Raw genomic sequence first — 22,480 nt, forward strand, 5'->3', positions numbered from 1 at the left:
AGCCATGAAAAAGTGGCGACCATAATCCAGTGGAGAGCCTCATAAAAAAAAGAATTGGGTTGGGGTCTGTGTAGGGTTCCTGCTTAGCCACTGAGGGATGAGAGTGGCTTCATCTGAGAGGATAAAACGACTGGCTTGAAAGGGAAAGGAACTGGCAGAGAGGCAGTCTAGGCTGATGACACAAGCTTGAGTCACTTTTTATGGATGCTAGAAAATAAAAATAGATTGGTTTGGTTCGCAGGTGTTGAACTTCCTTTCTGCTATTCATGTTTATGAGCCCTGGTTAAAAATGGCTTGTTCTGGCCAGTCGAATCGAGCTCATTTGCCTGCTTTTACGACCTAGCCTCTCCTTGTTAATTCAGCCCATCGACTCAAACCAAAACAATTTAAATCTTAAGGAACGTGCTTGTGAATTTAACACTGCTTTTATAGTTTTTTCACCTTTCCTCACTTCCCCCTACTCCCTCCTCCTATTGATCTCCCATAGCCAATGAAGATGGTGGAATAAGTCATGTCCACAGCACAGTGGCTACAGTACATGCAGGAATTTACCCAGCAACAGCGACAGGCAGTGCATACAGAAATAAGCAGCCAACAAGGCAGTTGAACACGAGCTGAATAACACAGTCTGTTCAAATCAGCACACAAAGCAGTTACTCATTCATTCATTTATACATGAATCGATTCAGTCGGTCAGTCACTAATCCACCCAACCAGTGTCTTAGTGAATACCTGGTGGTGGTAACTGCCCTCTCTTCGATATGACGTCTAAACAGGGAGAGAGTCAAAGGGACAAGGTAAGGGAGGGGTTAGTATTATAAAAGAATAGATAAGATTAGAATGGGAAATGACAGGATAGGATAGGACAGGTAGGATAGGACAGGATAGGAGAGGGTAGGATGTGTCTAATATTCATAGTTTGTCCATGACTGCTAGCCGTGTTAATAACACTGTACTCACCATATTAACTAGAAAGATAATGATGCTGCAAAGTGCAGTGTGCACAAGCACAAGCAGGATAAGGCTGAAGTATTTTTTTTTTACTGTCAACAAATCCCACAAACAACCTGTGTCTCAGTGATTTTTTACTTCCCTCCTCTGTTTACGGCAATCAGGCCCAAACCCATTGGTTCCTGCTAAAGACGCTATAAATTAGTTAGATAGATATACAATTAGATATAAATTAGTTTCTGTATATCACAGACTTATTATCACAGAATCTTAATGTGGATCTGTCAGACACCCAAAAACTTCCACCAGCTCTGTTCAGAATATCTGAGACAAATGTCTGATAATGAAGAGCCTCAATGTCACTCTTGTACAAAGACAACAAATGTTGAAATCAGTTCTGTGTGAAATTTATCCAATTATCTAACATGTACATTAAACATGCTAAGAGATTAGCTCTGTAGTAGCAGCACTAGCTCGGCTAACCCCCACAGTCACATTTTCATTGCCTTTCAGGTCACAGAGGCCTGTTGAGATTCTCCCCACAGTTTACAGACTTTCTTGTTTAACTTACGATGCTTAACATTACTGTGATTCTTACTGTAATTGCACATAAACACAATTAACAACAATACCATTGTACCACACTCACTTTTGGCTTTACCTAAAAACAAGGTAGTGTAGACAATCCAACTAAACTTCTGTTGCTTGTTTGAAACTTTTCTTACCCTGTGAGCCAGATTTCAGCAGCTTGGTGAGTACAGTGTTACAGTATCATAACTGACAAATGATGGTCAAAACTACGAAATAAGATCCAATATATCATACATCTGTTGCCCACTATAATCCACAAGGCAAATTAACTGTGTTTAATGGTTAGATTTTGAATAAAGCATGAATAAATTCCAAAGCTTTGCCAATGATGCAAGTAACTTTATTTTGGGTTGACCAACCTTAACATAGTCAGGTTTGATCAAATTCAAAGCATCAGGAAGCAGGTTGCTATGGCCAGTTCACAGCTCCCCACACAACATCAGCTGCAGTGCTATCAAAACATCTTACTGCTTCACTCTTGGGTTCTCTTATGCAGAACAGTATAATGGGTACATTTCGATGTCAGCCAGACTACAAGTGTAATTGCTTGCTCCACCAGGATATTTGTCAGGATTTGTGTATTTGTGGAGATATTTTTTTCTACTACTACTCAGGCGAGAAGGGAATATTTTAGTGATGGTCAAAGCTTTTAAGAAGTCTTTGATCTGGAGACATAAATATTCTGTGTATTGGTTTATTCATAGCATTAGGGAGATTCCTTTGCTGGGTATCAAACATTTGTGTGAACAGCCTAACCTGAATAAGACCTTAACCAGAGCATGGTCAAAGGATGTATAGTGGACGTCTAATCATGATATCAAATGAGAAACACACTTCATGATGATGGCGTCCTGAACAAAGTGAGTCTCTTCAGAACAAATGAGGCTGGCTACCAGATTACTTGTTTACCACTTGACTGTCTGCTGTGACACAAACAGCTGTTGTTCTGGCGTCACGCACTGCACTGTGTCCAAGAAAACAATCTAACCTGATCGAACCAGCTGCTAGCAATCTATTATACACATGCTCTTTTTTAATGACTGATTTTTATTTAACCTCAAATGAGCTGATGTTGGGTGAGCACTATTATTGTGAAAGGGCCTAAAAATATCAGTAAAAGTCATTCCAGTCGCTCATTTTACACAAACTTCCTGCAGTCACTGGGTTCAAGATTCAAGTTAATTGTACCATTCATTAAATATCCATACAATATGTCACTTAAGCGGGGATCGATTTACTCAACGATAGAAAAAGGGTTCCTTCAGGAAAAAGGTTGGGGCCCGCTGAAGGTTCACTTCCAGTACACAAAGCCCTGCTCATTTCTTTTTGGCCGATTAGTCTTTGCAGCATGCATGATTAGCAATGACCGAGGGCTATTGGGCAGCGAGAAAACAAATGAGTGAGGCTTGCACATATGTGATTAAATTTTTCTGACCCGAAGGAATAACTTAACACAATCGGCTTGCTGTGCGATGTGTCACTCATTCAGAACAGGGTTATGTAATCTTTGATGAAATTTTACCATATGTTGGTTTCTGGGACATGATAAGGTGAAGCAGTGATGTTTGAACATTTTGGTTTGACACTTAACTCCCCCAAGAGTGAGGCAACAGCTGATTTGTATTTATAGCAGAAGCAGAAAGAAGAACAGAGAGGAGAAAGAGAAAAAGAAGATGTAACGAACATACAAGGCAGGAAACAGAAACAGGAGAAATGGATAAATTGGAATAACTAAGTTTAACAGTCTTACCTTGGAGCGGGTTTTGAAGGTCCTGAAGGCGCCTGTTTTGAAGATGACCCTGTTCCTCTGGCAAAGAATGAAGGCAACCATGCCGATCACCACCATCAACAGGAAGAGAGGCGTCAGAACAGCCATGATCCACAGGTTGCCAGGCGGTATCTTTACCACAGCTATGAACATACAATATTATTCATCAGCATTTGATTTTGCATCCCATCATTCATGAGCTTTTAGCCACTACATGACCCTCAACTGAATTACAGACAAGCAGGAATAAATACACTACAACACTTTTTTCAGATTGGGCTGTAAATGTTCAGTACTTGTACAAATTTGAAAGACTGGTTTGACAAATATGTGTAACTTGTTTATTTGCTTTCTTGTCAGAGGTGTTAGATGTGAAGATGGATACCACTCTCATGTTTGTGTGCTGTGGATGAAGCAAGTGCCAGCTTAGCTTAGCATAAAGTCTGGCAGCAGGGGAAAACAGCTAGCCTGGCTTTGTCTAACAGTGAATAAAGATCCATCTTCTTTCCCCTCTGAAGCTCCCTAATTAACTTTTTATATCTTGTTTTCTTGTTTGTTTAATCTGTACAAATGAGGGCATCATTTTCACTGGGGATGGGGGGCATGGCTCCCTCACTTTTACAGTTTCAGTTAAGTACAGAGTGCAGACTTAAATCTCTCTAAACAATACCTTCGTAATGTGCATCTGTCAGAATCCAGATGAGCGAAAAGAGAAGCTGATGAAACTGTTGATACACTCATCTGAGTTGCCTCCAGTTATTACCACGTGCTCATAGCAATGAGCTTCCAGCATGGTACCAACGCCAAAGTCTCCACAACCCAGGGACCTCAAAACCTGCTGGCCTGTGGCACTGACATCACACCTGATGAAGACCCCCTAGTGAGAGCATCAATGGACCCGCTACAGTTAGCCTCAACACAGGGAAAACCATAAAGCTGGTGATGGACATCAGCAGGTGCAAATACTCTCCTCCTACACCAATGGTGGACCTGATGATGGACCTTTTTTGACTCTGTGGGGCAGCAGCATCTTGACTGCTAACAGGAAGAGACTTAACAGACTGATAAGAAGGTCAGCTCTGTCTTGTGATGTCTCCTTGACCCGGTGGAGGTGGTGGGAGAAAGGAGTTTACGATCGACACTGCTCCCAGCAGACCACACACACTGAAGAACAAATTCACTGATGCAATCTTAGTGCATGCTAAACTGTGCAATATCAATATTCCCTATGTGCAATAATGTGAATTCAACCATCGTCTGTTTCACTTATTGTATTGTTTACTTATTTATCATATCTTGTTTTTTTTTTAACTGGTGCTTCTTGGTATTTCACTATCCCCTTTGCTGCTGTAACCCTGCAAGTTTCCCCACGGTGGGATTAATAAAGGATTACCTTATCTTACCTTAAGAGCAGCACAGAGCAATTTCTAGACTTTGTTTTGCCCTGGGTTTCACCTTTCAGGCAACACTCTACCACTTACTGAATCTCAAGCTGGTTGCACCTGAAGCCAGAGAGGTATTTGGATCATTGGTACAGAGAAAACAAACTAGGTTTAGCATGTACTGTAATCAATGGATTTTAGAGGTGCTGGTAGGTGGATTTTGTTGCGATTGGACAGAGCCTGGCCAACTGTTTCCTTATGCTAAGCTAGGCTTTGTTTTGAATTTTGAGTTGCTTTGTCTGTTTTCTATTTATTTTGAAGGTTCCTCTCCTTATGTGATGTTTTGTATCCCGTCTTTGTGTGTTTTCCCTTTTGTGATTGTTTTCTTTGTGGTGGTTTTACCTGTCCCTCATTAGCCTTCCCTTCCAAGTGTATTTAAGTCTGAGTTTTTACCTCACTCCTGGCCATTTCGTCGTAGTACCCTGTGTGTCTTTGTTTTGTTTCACTGAGCTTTGTCTGGTTCTGTTGGACTGATTGACTGATTGATTCTTCCCTGCGCTTTGATGGGTTTGTTTTGTCCTGTACATTGTATGAACAAGTGTGACAGGCTACCGTCTTCTGGCTATAGCTTCATATTTAGCACACAGACATGAGCGTGGTATCATTCTTCTCATCTAACACTCAGCAAGAAAGCAAATAAGTGTATTGCCAAAATCTTGAACTACTAATTTAAATAGTCCAAAAATGCATTATAAAGACAGAAATCTAATAAAAGAAAACACCTTTGTTGAAATCCACATTCAGAAATGTGCATTAAAGTACAACATAAAAAACTTGCATGTTTTTCACTTTAATACCTTCATGAGAACATACGTCAGTTTGCTAAGTGTCATTTGATGGTCTAATGCAGTTTGTTTCCACTGAGCCTCTTCCAGCAAACTAAACAAATTTTCTGTGAACACTATGTTCAATTTCCTGCTTGAGCACCCTTAGGAGGAGCTGTGAATGGCGTTGATGGTTGTTGGTATCACTCCAGTTTGTTAATTATAGATTCTGAAATGGGAGGGAGACAAGGTGATAGGGAACACTTTGTCCTCTCCAGCAGCTACAATATGAACATCCCACTGAACGGGTGAATATTCTCTGAAAGCCATGACAGCAAGTATTAATGACAAATATACAATGCACCACTGTAATTTTCTGAACTCAAAGTCATTTAAAGGTGGCGACTCAATCTCTGATCTTGAATTTGTGAGTCTGAATTTGTATTAAGCTTTATTTGATGTACAGGAAATTGATGGAAAAACCAAATGCTGCACAATGTCACGGCAAGCCAAGACTGTCATGCTTTGAGTTCAGCAGATGAACCAGAAAAGAGCAGTTAAACTGGGAATGTGGCGTCTCTACAATGGCTGCTGAATGAGAAATGCACTCTGTGTGCATCTATAACATCATGTACACATAGGTGCTCCGAGCTTAATTTAAAAAAGCATGGAAAAAATATGCATGTAAATATGCAAAAGAAAAACAGCACTGTTCCTCTTTTAATGCTAATTATGTCTACAGCTAGAGTAAATTAGCAAGTACATGAACCTATAACCTGTAAAAACATAACTAAAAACTGAATGCAATGATTTGTAAATCCTGTTTAACCTACATTCAGTTGAAGACAGTACAAAGACATATATTTCTAACTGATCCACTTTGATTTTTGTAAATATCTGCTTCTTCTGAATTTGATGCAGCAACACGTTTCAAACAACAGACTGGGAAAGTTGTGGAACGCTCCAAAAACACCTGTTTGGATCATTCCACAGGTAAACAGGTTGATTGGTAACAGGTGATAGTATCATGATTGGGTATGAAAGGAGCATCCTGGAAAGGCTCAGTGGTTAACAACCGAGGCTGGAGCGAGGTTCACCACTTTGTGAACACATGATTGTATAAACATTAGAATAATGAAATAAGGCTCCTGTCATTGGTCTGAAAGGAACAGTTCAACATTTTTGCAAAAACCAGCCACCAGCCAGTCAGTTTATCTTAAGATAAAAACTAGAACCAAGAGGAAACAGCTTAGCCTGGCACTGTCTGAAGCTAATAAAATCCACCTACTAGCACCTTTTAAAGCACACTAATTAAATGTGCTTTAAAAGGTGTCTATGTCTTGTTTGTTTAATCCGTACAAAAAACAAATTGTGAAAATGACAATTGGCCATTTTAAATGGGAACCTGCTGAACGTTTTCTTGGCCAAGAAACAGTATTGCGTGCGTCTCTGAGCAAGAAAGGAAATAACCATATTTCCCAAAGTGTATTCCTTTACAGTTAATTCGACAGTAATACTCAGATGTTTCTCAGCTCTTCAAGAAAGGTTTAATGTTTCATGCTTTGTCTCTTAATCTTTGACTTTTTGTGTTAAGTGTGCTCGTGTTGTTACTCAGTTCTTTTGGATATTTGGGTAAATAATGCCCTTAATTTGCATTATGTCTCTTGTGCCGGACTTGCTCGGTCCCTCACAAATATGTCACACACACATATTACATAACTCTTGACAGCCACATAACAAGCTTACGTTCAGCCTGCACTTGTACAAAGTATCCCAGTGTCAGAGCCATGGTCTGGGAGTCCAGACTGCTGAGGGTCTTGGCAGCGCTGGTTCCAGTGATGGGTGCTCCGTTCAGCTGAACGTAGTATGTCATCTCTGCTGGGTTCTTGGGGCCAGGCAGTCGGCGCATGCTCACCATCTGGAGAAGACAAATGAAGTGTCCAATATCTCAAGCTGATAATGGCATTTTATAAAAAAAAGTGCTGACATTTGATCAGACTACATATACTTTCAAACACATAACCATGACATAGACTCACTTGTTCAGAAGACTAGTTTATTTTAAAGAGACAATTACCAACAACTCACCATCTATAGCCAGATTTAATACAAAATCCTTTATCTCCGATCCACACCAACAGATTAAAAGTCTCTGCTATAACTACAGTGGCCCAATCAAAATTCTGAATCCTCTCTGGTGCTTTGATCACGACAAGCCATTTGCTGCAAGATAACTGCACTGGGTGAAGACACTCGAGGATAACTGAGTCACTCGAAATCTCAATTTCCTTTCATCATACATCAAACACCTTTTTTTTTAATTTGATGAGCACATCACAAGGTTTAATCAAGTCTGGTAATTTGATTTTTTCATAAAAAGTAGAGATGTGTGGTGTTAAAAGGCTGGGTGATTTCACCCCTCACTACCCCCCCCGCTGCCCCCCTCACTGGAAGCCTCTCCCTCCTCCATTTCCGCAGCTATAAAACTGGTCATCTGTGACTTGCCATAAAACCATGCGGGTGTGTAAGGCTCAATGCCCAGGAGGAGTCGATCGTTGTCTTAATTTGCACAATATGGAACACCAGGCAGGGAGGTGACACATACAGACAATAACACGCAAACATTTGTAGTTCTGTACTCATGAGTACACTCAAATCCTGTACAACTACCTCAATCTGATACTAATACTGCCAAACAAACATGACCATACTCTTAGAACAATGCAACCGAATCATAAACATGTCATTTTCCAAACCATACTGTGCCAGAGTTTTTTCCATGGTTTTCACTGGCAGCCAATTGTTTCATTTCAGTGCACAATCATAATCCTTCATTCAAATGCCTATTTATTTCTAAGCTTTGACATTCTGTTGCCAAGCGATGACATTTTGGAGAACCCTCCTTTTGGTGCATTCAAAGATACGTGATGAGACTTGGAGTCAGTTCCCATACAGCAGCCTATTTAATGCAAAAAGTTAATATATTTGCAAGACCGCTGCAACTAAAAAAACAGTTAATCAAATCTGCTGAATACTTTCTCAATTAACGTTACAAAAAGGGAAAAATGTACATGACAATTTCTAAAGCGCAAGTTGATGCCATCAAAAATCGACCAAGAGTCCAAAGCTAAAAAAGATATTCAGTTTACTAGCAAATAGGATGAAGAAAAGAAACAAATTCACAAAATTAAGAAGCTGGAACTTGTGAATGATGAGCATTTTTAGCTTAAAAACAGCTCTGTCTCTTTCTTGAAAACACCAACAAGAAGAGGGTGCTATCCAGGGAACTTCTTTGATGTTCACTGGCACTAATGACCAATAGTTTACCTTCAGATCATGCTTGTCCAGCATTTAGTTCCAGACTGAAATATCTCTGAAAGTCTATATCTTTATAAACAGATAGATACATAGAGATGTATACACATATATATCCAGCTGTCTCCAAAGCTAATGAAATTCCCAGGAGCAGCAGTTTGTACTTTCAACTACACTTTCATGTGTTAGCGTGCTTACACGCTAAACTTGACTGATGACCATAAACATTGCACCTGCTTCAACATGAGCATGTTGACATCATCATCGTGACCATGCTGCCATGCTGCCATTAGCACTGGCATGTTTTCTGTAGTAGTACAGCCTCACATAGCTATTAGGATGGCTGTAGACTCTCATTTGTTTGTATTTTTGCATCTGCTAAATGAACTTGAGTTCTCTACAGAGGCAAAGAACTATTTAACTACACGCCACAAAATTAACATAACTTTATCAGAAACACGCAGATTAAATGTTCACTTATTCACTTGATTGATTGACAGGTTGATGTCATCACTTGAAAAGGTTCAAAACTGGTTGTTATAAACACAATCATGGCATCAACACAACTGACAGCACACACAAAGACACAGAAAAATCCCATTTCCACCTACCTGTACAGTGTAGCCCCCCACGGTGGTGGCCCGCCGAGATCGCGCCATCCGAGAGCCCTGCCTGCCCGCCACCAGGAAGAGCTCAGCCAGCCGCTGCTCCATCAAGCTGGCAAAACTCTGGTAGTTGGCCTCCAGGGAGGAGCTGTCCACATCCTGGATCACTGTGAGGAGAGACGAGAGGGGACAGAGCAGGGATTTAGGGGGTAAAGAGGCGTTCAGACAGGCAAGGAGGGGCGGAGGAGGGGATGGAGGATGGAGTGGGAATGACAGGAGAAAAGCAGAGGGAGGGAAGGAGACAATGGGTGAGAGGAATGGATGAGTGACGGAAGGAGAGTGTGAAGATGGAGCAGGTTAGAAAATATCAGGGAGAGCATTTGACGACAGCATTGATATTGATGAGAACATGGGGGGAGAGAAGGAAAAAAAGACAACAGACAGGAGATGAGTAGGACTTTAGAGGAGACTTCCATTTACTAAAAGCTGCTCATCCAGAAACTTCTATTACAGCTGCAGTGACACACACTGTGTGTCTCCATCAGAAATAAACAACAAACACACATCAGGTGCGCACACAGACACACACACGCACACACACACACACACACACACACACACACACACACACACACACACACACACACACACACACACAGGAACATGCATCAATCTTGCTGCCGACTGCGTCTCTTAGTAGTGGCTATAAGTGAGATAGCTCAGTGGACCGACTTCACACACAAACACACACACACTTAAACACACACTTCAGCATCATTCACACCCGGCCGAGATGTGATCTCTCCCAGTGCTCCAGTCAGGAAGCTGTGAATTATACATCAATAGGTTTTCCCAGGAACAGAGCAGCTAAAGACGCTCAGAGAGAGCGGGAGGGTGAGGGAGTGAGCAGGTGTGGGGAGGAGGGGGTGGGATGGAGGGAGGGATGGAGGGAGGGAGGAAAGGAGAATGTACAGAGCCAATACTATATTGCTGAATTGCACAACAGCGAGCACCAGGGCATTTAACTAACTGCTGTTTTGTCCAATCGATGCGGCTCTTGATTACTGCTGATTACCCAGTCGCACTTTTATCCGTGTGTGTGTGTGTGTGTGTGTGTCTGTGTATGTGTGTGTGTGTGTAAATTACCTGTTATCACCCAATAGTTCTTGGTTGCCGTCGATGTGTTGAGATTATGGTATTCAAGGGCTGAAGCGAGAAAGAGAGAGAGGGGAAGTTATAGGCAACTGCAACTTTTAGAAAGCCAGATTTAAGACTTCTGTAACACCACCTGGATTTGTATGTATGTATGTCAAAGTATGTAAGTTATATCTCACTTCATTTTATTTTGGGTACAAACTTTGTTAAAATTTCAGATTGTTGGGTGACACTGTGGCTGGACTGATGTGACTGAAGTTATGAGGAACTTATCTTCAAATGTTCACAAACAGCTTATTTCATTGGCTTCCCTGTAACATTTACTCCTGCACTAAAATATCTTTTACATTTTATCTTTTATATCTTATTGTTAAAAATAACCCCAACCACACGTGGACTCAGGATGCAAACCCCAGTCTCCGCTGTCAAAGTGTTGTGTTTTCCATCCACCACTCTATAACTTCATTCAATAAAAATGTTGCTACTAAACATAAATCCATTGAGCAACTACACTTCCCTCAGTGAAAGACTACACATGGCAGTCATTACATACCCAGACACCCAGAAACCATCCAGTTCTACTGTGCTAGAATAATAGCTCGCTCCAGGTTTTTAGTGTGTTAGGGCTGCCCTCTAAACGTCAATCATTCAAGAAGCCCCTGAGTCGAATTCTTAAATCTGTGTCATTATACACAGAACAGTGCAGGATAACCAGCAGAGTCTTTACTCGAAACTGTTAATCTAACAGGAATAGAAACAAAGAAGCGTGATTAAAACAGAGGATAATACGACTCGCTTCTGCTTGCTGTTCCAACGCTCTCAGTTCTGGTGCTTAACTGAGTCGGCTTAACCACTGGTGGACTGTGACTGGGCAGAGGAGTGAATCATATATATCTCATAATTATAGGTGTGGGGTATTGAAGAAAAACAGCAGTAATAGTACATAAATGAAAAAGTGTGTATGGATAAGAAAAGGCAGGGCCCCCAAGCACACCAAAACACAAAACAGACACAATCTGATCATTTTGCCATCAGTTATTAGAGATACTTAAATACTGAATTAGTAACACAGAAGGCGCCATGTAGTCAGACTGCTCATCAGGTGACCCGTCTCAGTTTGCAAGCTTGCTTTCATATTTGGTGACACATATCAATGATTTCAGGGAAAACAATGTTGTTACGGCTTTAACCACAAAGATGCTAAACATGTTAATAAAAGCACAGGTGTTGCTAATAACATGAACAGCAGCTCTGTTCTACTCACGTGTCATTGTTGCCATGACAGCATGACAGAGAGCCAGCATGAACAACACCAGGACCCTGAAGCTGAAGCAGCTCAGTGGGATTCAGCCATTATTCATTTTATTATTCACACCTGTGCTTCTCCTACTGTGACATGTCAACATATCTTTAGAGAAAAAGCCCTTTTATCAGACCAAGCATCCACTGTGAACCTGGGACTGTTGGGGCCCCTGGAGGGCTGAGCTCCAGGTCATTTGTCCCATTCCCCAGCAATCTCCTCAGGTAGTATTTTCAGTTGGAAATGGTGGTTGTGGATAGACGGTCTGTTTCGTGCAGGCTTTTAGGATGTGACAGAGTTACTTCCAAGTTAGACAGAGGAATTTCTGACATGTGCTAAAAAATATATTAGCTTCATCAGCTTCAGCAGTACTTAATTATATTTTAATAACATGGGTGTTGGTGATGGGATGATGATGACCATGTAGTGAGTATTATCATCACTTCCTGACGTGTTAACTTTATCATCATTGTTGCTGTTATTGTTGTTATTATTGCTATTATGATTATTAGTAGTAGTACCAGTAGTAGTAGTAGTAGGAGCCCATTATTATGAGTATTATAATTTACTTAGCATCATGACAATAACTATTTATTCATCTATTATTGATTTGTTTAATTATTTATTTTTTTCATGATGGTAGTATATTGTTCATCAATACTATGATGATAATGATGGTTCTGCTTATTATTATAGTCATCATTGCCATTTATGTATTTACTCATTTACTGTTTCGTCTGCATACTGATTTATCTATCTTCTCGTATGAGTCCGGCCTGAGAAGCTGTCCCCTCCTTACTCTCTCTTCCTCCCTGTATCCTTACACACACACACACACACACACACACACACACACACGCACACACACACACACACATTGTAATCTTTACAATGAAAAAAAATCTAAATGTGACACCTCAAATTTACTCGGGATAACTAGATTATATTAGCTTATCTGCATTTGTACCCTTTTCATTTCTTTGGTTGTTGTCATTTCTCTGTTACCTTGTAATGTCTCATATGAAAATAAATCTACGAAGGAGGAGATGTTTGGTGTTGGCCCTTGGCACGGATGATAAAATCCGATTAAACACTCTTGTCAGGTGTCGTTATCAACCTATACTTTCTTATCTCTCACTGTCTTCCTTCCTCTAGCCGTCTACACCAGCTCTCAGCCTTTCTTTCTGCCTGCGTGCCTCCGTACCCACCTTATTCTCTACCTGTTTACCTGTCAGCCTATTCATTTCCTAAAACGCCTGTTCCTTTCCGTCCAGCCGACTGTCTCCTTTTGTCTTTATCTGCCCATCATCGCTCTCTCAGTCCGTCGACCTCTTTCTGTGTCCTATTCATCCGTCAACCTAGCTTTCCTTATTTCCCATCTGCCTGTTTCACCATCTGTCTCCACCTAACTCCTCTGAGCTGGCTGTCTGCCGAGAGTAGTGTTTAGCTCGAGTCAATGGCTTTGCACCAGCGGTAGCTGTTAATACCAGCGAGTGCTTCTGCTCAGCACTCTGTCTGCCTGTCTGCCGCCGCCTCTCCGATGCCTCTGTATGTGAGCACGCTCACAGTCGCTGAGCTCTTCTGCAACTTAAACAAGCTCACATAAACACTTACGACAAACAGCACTGGGGTGTTACAGTTCAGACACATTCAGAGCCCTTTCGAGAATCAGTTCAACGGGCCAACAAATCCATTTTGCTGCATAATTCCAAGAAAGAGAGGTTCTGTAGGTTTAAAGGATAAGGTTGATGTCAGTCTATATCTGTCCAACTGTCAACAAATCCAGTGAAAAGACCAAAACCAACAATGAACATTAATACTCTCTGGCTTCCCTTCCCTGTTTGTGGCTCTCAGCCATAACATCATTAATTCTTATGGAGGAATTTACAGAATGTCCTAAACAAGCGGGACACTGTAGTTTTTAGAAAGTATCACTCAAACAGGAGTCAAGACTGTGTTTGTCAGTCATATTTGGTGTTCTAGTGATGTTAACAGATAGCAAGATCATTATTCAGGCTTTGATCACAAGAGAATTTGTCATCCATGTGTGCTCTCAGTATAACCACAATCATTGTGTCTGTACCAATACATGTCTGAACTATTCACAGTAATCAGTGAAGTGTCTATAACTATAAAAGCCATTCTTCAACCAATCATTAATCTACTGCAGCATTCTATGATTCTATAATCTTTCGCACATTGTTTCAGCATTAGTAAGAGTCTATTTTTAAGGGAACGGACAGGGTTTCCGTGGTGATGCCAAGTTGGTTTGGATATGATCATGTGAAGTGTGATGTTTTAGCCCTTTGGGTGCTGAGAGCACGCACAAATAGATACTAATCTAATCGCACCAGGCTAAAATTAGCTCATTCGGGGGGCATGGACAACAGATTGCCTATGGCATGATTCAGATGATAGGAGCTGTACAGCTGTTTGCCCTTTTAAAATCTCACAGATGGCATTAGAGGCTGGAGTGGAATACAAACAGAGCTCAAGTGGCTCATCTATGAGGTCTATGGTCTTTTCATTGCTCATGAGGCAGACAATAACAATACTAAAGAATAAAAATGAACTTGCTGAACCTCACTTGCCCTATACCTACTGTAGGTAATCCTAATAGCGCGCTACCTCAAAACCATTCTAAATTTTCCCATTATAAAGCATTCATATACTGTACACTTTATGTGCATTACCAAATCTGTTTGTAATGCTGCCCTGGTTACATTTGCTTATTGACATAAATGGGGTTTTTTTTTTTTTTTTAACATATCAAAGAATTCGCTGCCTCAAAAGTTAATTACATTCTTAGCATGTCACAGATAAACATGATGATGTCATTAAAGCATATACAAGAGAATCTTTAGACTCCTGAGGAAAATATCTGACTCTTTAGCTGCCGAATGCTCCAATGTGTTCACTAACTAATTGCCAACTTTGTCTGTCATTTGGTGCTGGGCAGGTAGAGTACAGTGGGTTTATTAGAGCTCGCTAAAAACAACTGTCTACTGCTGCTGGAAACAAGGTAAGAGCATTAGAGCCGTGAAACCGAATAAAAATGATAAAGCTGCATTCTGGGAAACATGAAAGCTCTGACAGACGCTAAAAAGCTGCGTAGATCTGAGGAGAACTGCAGAGTCAGGTGATAATTCTCTGTGGATTCATGACCGTGTGTGCCCTGTTACACATTAGAGTAATATCAGCCCTTGTTAATATAAAAAATGATTAGTGCAGCTGTAACCGAGAGCATATCTCTTCCCTTTAACTTCTAGGATGCAAATGGGTGTCACACTTCATGCACTAGGAAAAAAAAGGTTGCCAGTGAAGATAATCCAGGCCACAACCACATTTCCTTCCAAATGTATTTGGAAAAGCGAATTAGTAGAATATAAAGGTGTTTTGTAGGAGACATGGTTGAAATCTGAGACTTTTTCTATGCTGGAGACATTGCATAGTCTGACATTCTTCTGAACTACACAATATAGAGTAATCCTGAATTCCCCCTTGAGAAGCAGGTCAAACATACGCACAGTCATAAATCATGCACTGCCCTGCAATGGACTCAATGGTTTTCAGTTGTCAGTGTTGTTGAAGGCACCATACATATGGCTGTGTAAGTCTGTCTCAACCCAGCAGCACACTGCTAGATGCGAGATGGACACTTGTTTTCTGTGATGGCTATAAAAGTAGCACAAAGAGAGCAGACTCTTCCTCATGTCTAGTTCTGTGGCTAGAACAAACCAAGTCCAACCAAGACTCCCTGGGTCTATATTGTAATCCCTCACTGTTGGCAGGCCTCTGTCCTACCTCCAGCCTCCGTCTGTCTGGTGAGCATTTCAAGCAGAGCCAGCCCACGCATAAGCCTACTTAGTGACTGGTTAGGACCCCGGGGGCTACCAGAGGGCCCCCAAGTGCACTTGAAATGGCACTTAAAAGAAATGAAATGACCCACAACAGAGTTTTACAAAAATGCAATAGTATGTGAACAGGATGGCTAGCTAATACTACTGGTCTAATCAACTGTGACTGCCACATTCATGCACACTGTGATGGAAGTTAACTGCATTTTGATCCAAGCGGAGTCAGTCAGACTAACTTTAGGTTACACTGATAGATCATATCAAGCCAACTCATATCTCTCTAACCCAGGAGGCCCCAATGTCAGTGAACAGATCATGTCAGCGGATGGATTTGATTGGCACAGGTGATGCAGCAGCAATCAATCATTGTGCTGCTGAAGTAAAATATGATGATTAAAAAAGAGAGAGAGAGAGAGTGAAAAGAGACAAAGACAGAGAGCACAAGTTGGGATGTTTTTTACACAAACAAAAGAACTTAATGTAGTACTTTCTCAAAGACACAAGAGGGGACAAATGATGAAGAATTTGACATGGCTTGTCAGACAGCGTTTCACAAAGTTTATGAAGATTCCCCTAACTCAACAACTCACAAAATTGGACAATTTTTTAAGGGAGTCTGGTACTTTCTCTGCAGGTGATAAAGGAGCATATTGTGATGACTGTACTCTTTAGATCTTGGCCCTGTTGGCTGTTAGAGCCATTAAAACAATATACAGTGATACAGCTGCTTTTATATTGTATTGTTAGTATGTCTTGAATGAAGGCATGTTTATTACAAATGTGTGTTTTGTGTATTATATTAATTCCTTGCAATAGTACTATATGCAAGGATTATGCCCACTTTATAGTTTGCAGGAATGTTCTTGCCACATTGGTGGCAAATAATAGTTTTATATATACAGGATAGTTATAGTGTATAGTTTGTTGTTATACTCCATAGTTCTTGGCTCCAGGAAAAGTAAGGAGTAAGTAAGTTGTCTAGAGCCTGGCCTGCTTTCAAGACTAAAATAAAGCCCTGAATGCAAAAATCTTTTTTAGGATTCAAGCTCAGCTCTGTACACTTGTTCCCTTCCCGCTGCTGAAAAGCTCATAAACACATGGAGCAAGGAGGGATGTGGGCACAGTTTCTATCCTTGTTGTGTTTTCAAGACATCCTTCACAGCCTGAGGGTAACACTACAGCTAGTTAGACAGAAATATGGCTCCCTCACACTTTCTTGGCACATTAGTGGTTTAAGATTTTATGCTGTAACAATATCTTGATGCAAGATGTACATTAGCAGTCCATGTCTGTAAGTGCAGTCTTTACCTTGGAGAAATATGCAAAAGATGCAAAAAATGAAGCAATAGAGGAAGAAAATGAGCTCATAAAAGTCAGAGAGATGATGAAAATTAAAACAAAGATTTCTAAGTTTAAAATGTCACCTTTTCAACCAAAAATGAACAATGGCTGTAATGGAGGGCACATCTTTCCAGAGTGTGTGAGACTGAGCTAAAATAGCACCCATTAGGACGACATGATGTCAACACCACTCCTCTTTTGCATCGTACTTCAGCTCTCTAAAACGTCAGTTTGGATGAATCTAATAAAATGGCAGCTGTACATGATGCTGTTTTTGTTATTATAGAGCTAAGCTCTGGCATAAACTCATTGACTCAAAAAGTGTTAATATAGCATTTAGCCAAACATTACAGATTGAATATCTGTTAAACATCGGAGCCACGTGCTTCGACTACAGATAAATTGCTCATTTTCATTTTCACTTTCTGCCCTCTGCGAATGAGTGCAAATGCATCATAATTGTCCAGCAGTGCCTCTGAGAAGATGGCTCGGGGGTACATCAAATGAATGAGTGCTAAGCACCCTGACTGGACTCTAATTTGTACACCATTAATTCTGGGTTAGGCAATGCTATCCAAGTCTGTATGTGTCGCCATAAGAGCAAAGCAACTCTTTGTTGCTGTGATTGCTGAGAAATTAGCAGCGAGTGAGGGATGAAGTGTCCTCGAGCGATGGTGCCAGCTCATGTAGCTGCTGGCTGCTCAAAATGTCCAGTCAGAGAAGTTGCCAGATGACCTCACTTGTTTGTCTCACTTCGCATGTGAATATGTGACCTTTCATTGTGTGGAAATCCTGCTTGGATTTAACACAGAATTGAACACTGCAGATGTATGTTCAGTGGGATAAACCATACTAATCTGCTATCAAGTGATTCTGAGTTCTAAAATTTAAAGGGTCAATTCACCCATTTCAAAAAGCATATCTTAACTTCCCTGTAGTGGTATTTGGCCATGCAGAAAGTTTGGTTTTGTCTGTTTACGTACCAATTTAATGGAAGTGAATGGTATTTTATTTGTGGTGAAACCCAAAAGTATCTGCATGGTTAGATGCCACAAGAGGTAAGGGGAAATACTTTTCAGTCAGTGAAACCACATGGAATGGATTATTATGTGAGTGTGGAATATGTACAGCATTGAGACTTGGTGTCTTGGCTCTGACCTGGGCACTGCCCACAGGGAAATGCCAAGTTCAGCACATCAGGCAGTGGAAAGTGACAATAGCTTAGTAGTGGGCAGTGACACCATAGCTTTCAGATGAGCCGTGTGGCAACAGGCATGGCAGCGAAAGACTGTGCAGAGTGCTGGCAGCAAGTCCAGAGTAAGCCATGTTAGTGTAGTGGCAGACTCGAGTTGACTGCCTGAACTAACTCACAGGTTTAGCTTCATATTTCGTTGGCTGGAGACCAGTGATCGAAAGCTGCCACTTGACAATTGTAGCTCAGGATTAGAAAACCTCCTAACTGAATGATAATAATCACTGTGTATGAACTAACTACATTCTTTATGGACGACATACATACATATATACTAAACCCTGATTCCAAAAAAGGTGAATAAAACCAGAATGTTTACAAATGAACTGTGTTTAATGAGTGTTCCTAAGGCCATGTAGTAAAATCATTATCATGTGTTGGGTGGGGTGTGCTGATCAGCAGCTCAAGAATGATGGAGGAGATGAAGGCAGACGATTACCCAGAGAGCTGAGACCACGCTCAAATATACTGACGATTAATTAGATCTATGTGTCATCCTTATGGCCTTAAGGTGCATTGTGGGTTTACTTACGCTCAGCTATGACCAGGGGTGGGTAGAACAGGAAGTAGCCCACAAGCTCTGCAGTCAGCTGGTTGAGGAGGCCACTGGAAATCGTCCCGTTTAGAATCACATCCTGGTTCTTCACCACATACACCAGAGAGACTGATGGAGAGCCTGGCTCCTGGTACACACTCTGGATCTGAAGATAAACACACAAACGAATCTTTTTAATCTTTCATTTGAATCAGCGAAGTTCCTATGTGACCCAAAGGTGTAATATTATAATGATCTTTCAATTCTCTATTTATAGCAAACACATAAATAGGCAGAAGTGGGCACATGTATAATTCAAACCTTCATACAGAAATATCTAATGGTATCATACCAAATGTCTAAGATGCCCATAAAGAATGCATAACCAAGCTCCAGACACAGTATGACACTTTGAATGAACAATGTTTTCATTCTTTAATAAGACCTGCGTTGTACTCTGAAAATAATGTGACAGAGTCACCATAGGAAAGTGGATGATGATGCGAGATACCAGGAATTTCCATCACATTTCTCCATGAGTGTTAATATTTCAGAGGATGAATTATGAATGGACTCCATATCTGCCTCTGCTTGCTGAGACCTACTTTATGATTATGATGGTGTGTGCATGTATATCCTGCAGTCATGAGAGGACCTTGATAGCCGGAGAGAAAGAGATAAAAATGAGAACGAGAGAAAGAAGTAGAGAACAAAAGGAGGAAAAATTAACTGAAATGGTTTAACCTGTAGCAGCTCTGTAGAAGAATGAGCTTTGAGTGTCTCTCCAGAAAATTAAGCATTATAGGCCACTACAGTCATTCCCTCCTTGAAGTGTGGAATGCAAACAAATCTGTCTGACTTCTGAGACCTTTTATTGAAAAATTACAGAGCAATTCTCTGAAAGTTATATATCAATTTGCAGTAAAACACTTGTACTGTGGAACAGTGTGGCCACAATATAGCGGCCACCTAAAAGATGGCATGGTTGTGTCCAGAATTTTATCTGGAGCTTTGTTATTCACATTAGCCTGATTAGCATGCTACCTGCAAATACAACATATTTGGCTGTCTAAAAATAGCCTCCATGAACCCATGCAGTACCTCCACAGTGAGCCTGCTGTAGGTCTCCAGCACTTTGTCTTGAGCCTCGTCGAAGGCGTTTTCCAGCCTCTGCTCCAACATCTGGACGAAACTGCAAGAGTAGATGTTATCTGTCGGGCCGACGAACCTCAACACTGGAGGGGGAAAGAGAGAAAATTATATTTAATTGATATCAAAAATAAATTTCTTTTTAGACAGAAATGGCAATTACTCCCTACAAATACTCAAATGTTTTTGACAAATGATTTGTACTGTTTTAAAATCTTCTAAGTCTCAATATATTAATCATTAACAAATTTAATTAACTGTGGGTTTGTTGGTTCTTGATAAGCAGAATTGTTTACAATTCTTATAACCCCTCTAATGCCATATCTTTCTCATTTCTCTGCACTCAGCCATGGGCAGTAGTATCAAATGCTTTTTTGAGATCAAGTAATTCCCGAATATATCCATTATTTTCTGTTGTTCTGCTGTGGTTCAGATTTCCTCCATTGATGTTAGTGAAGGGGTTCTACAGACTGAAGCAAGAGGAAAGAGAAATTACTTTCCTCTACGACAATCTATTTCATCAGGCTGTATGTGGAATCTGTATCGGGGCTCTGTTTTTGGTATTAATAGAAGTAGCACTCTTGATAGATGTTGTTTGTGTGACCGATAAACCTCAGCGGTGAGACAGAGAAAGAGGATTATCGCCACTAGAATGAGAACAATGAAAAGAGTAGTTGTCTATCAGCGCCACGCAGCTCCGCACCGGGAAGGAACAAGGGAAGGGTAAACAATATTGAGTCCATCGGCAGATTATGGAGGATGTTATTAAAGTTGTCTCAGTCCTTTTACCGCAGTCACTCTCCATTCTCTCCCTGCACTCGTCCTCTACTCTTTTAAAAAACCTCTAAAAGGACTGGCATCTGAGAGGTGGAACAATATTCTGACCTAAATTTAAACACTGTAGTGCTTATGAGTGCAGGCTACATCTCCAAAAAAAAAGGCAAAAAAGACTCCATCCTTCACTGGTCTCATAGTCTGCTACACATTGCAGGCACAAACAGTGTTGACCCAGTTGGTAATCTTATGCAAATTGTGCGCTGAGTGGTAAATTGGAATATACCAAGTATTTATGGTTCATGAGCTGAACAAGCCTGAAATGGATTTTTGTTCTTGCCTCAAGTGCCTACTTCATACACAGCTGCACACAAACATGGGAAGTCTTTACCGCGGTATACATCACGCTACAAGCAATAAAATACGTCATTTGAGGGCTCAGTACATTTAGTTGTTGATTCGATTTGGTGATTAAAGCCTCTGCGTTTAGGATTTGAAAATTTCCCATTATGACGCCATCTACTGGCATTGTAAAAAAATCACTACAATTACCATGAGTGATCCCTTTTACAGTACTTTACTGTAGTAAGTCGACCCATTGTTAATATAAAGATATTTATTAGTGCAGCTTTTAGAAATAAAAATAATTTACTCAAAAAAACACCACTGCAAAATTGAACACTGGAACAACACTTTAAAAAACAAAGTAATAGGTTTCCAATCTGCACACGTATCTTTTAAATAACAATTTGTTAATTGCACTGATTTTCCTTCCCTTTTTCCAACAACACTCGATTTAGACGTGTGTGTGTGTGTGTGTGTGCGCTGAAATGTGTTTTTTAAAGAGGCTTAAGAGGCTGACTAAATGAATGGACCAATTTGCCTTTGCTCTGCAATCATGGGAGTTTGTATGGGATTTAGGGTATCAGAGAAGAGTAAAGGAGAGCAGACATGTAATCAGAATTTTCTAATTTTGTCTCTGCTCTACTCTTCCCCTGTGTCTCCCTCTCTGTACTCCCGTTGCATTTTCTATCTCTCTGCTCCCCCTCGGCTCATACATGTATTCTCTCCCTCCTCCTCTCTGCGTATCTCTAACCTCTGCTATTCTGTATCCTTATCCACTCCACCTCCAGACTCAACATCATCAGACCGTTTTTGTTAGACTGTTACGTAAAGGCTGATCCATCTTATCTTATTTTCCGTCACCTGTTTTCAGCTGCAGGTGGATGCTTGGAGTGGGCATCCAGGTTGCCACAGGAACCAGAACTGCCTTGACCAGCGGGGTGTGTTGCCTGATGTCCGACAGCAGCTTGTCAAAACCGTAAACATTCAGAGCCTCAACCACCAAGGAGGAAATGTAGACAGTTTTGCCGCTGGTCACGTAGTAACCCAGCGTCACGTTGTGAGGGCTGCAGTCATCTCGTTCAACCTGTGACAGAGAGCAAGAGAGAGCAAGCGATAGAGGGATAGAGACAGAGAGAGAGGAAAAATTCAAGTAGTTACTACACTTACATATGTATTTCAAGAGAGGCTGTGTCCTAAAAACATGGTGCTGCTAGTATGTCTAGATGATTTGTGTTCTTATTTCAAAGCACATACTGCAAAGAAGAACCAGACAAACAGTATCAGAGAAGAAATCAGTGCTGCCAGATGAAACTCCACTGGAGACGAGGTGTAAAGC

At 40.9% G+C, this 22,480-nt stretch overlaps 1 protein-coding gene across 1 annotated transcript in view; it reads right to left on the bottom strand.

Annotated features, from left to right (window-relative positions):
- Positions 1-22,480, bottom strand: part of kiaa1549la (KIAA1549-like a) — a 110,305-nt gene that overhangs the window by 39,836 nt on the left and 47,989 nt on the right. Inside the window, exons 5-12 of the mRNA XM_041939241.1 lie at positions 22,006-22,228; positions 19,978-20,111; positions 18,874-19,042; positions 10,583-10,642; positions 9,443-9,603; positions 7,263-7,434; positions 3,293-3,453; positions 733-768 (exon numbers count right to left, since the gene is read on the bottom strand). Coding sequence (XP_041795175.1) covers positions 733-768; positions 3,293-3,453; positions 7,263-7,434; positions 9,443-9,603; positions 10,583-10,642; positions 18,874-19,042; positions 19,978-20,111; positions 22,006-22,228 — 1,116 coding nt within the window. The remainder of the gene's footprint in view (positions 1-732; positions 769-3,292; positions 3,454-7,262; positions 7,435-9,442; positions 9,604-10,582; positions 10,643-18,873; positions 19,043-19,977; positions 20,112-22,005; positions 22,229-22,480) is intronic.

This window comes from Chelmon rostratus, chromosome 6 (assembly GCF_017976325.1).
Source record: "Chelmon rostratus isolate fCheRos1 chromosome 6, fCheRos1.pri, whole genome shotgun sequence".
In the NCBI taxonomy this organism is placed as follows: Eukaryota; Metazoa; Chordata; class Actinopteri; order Chaetodontiformes; family Chaetodontidae; genus Chelmon; species Chelmon rostratus.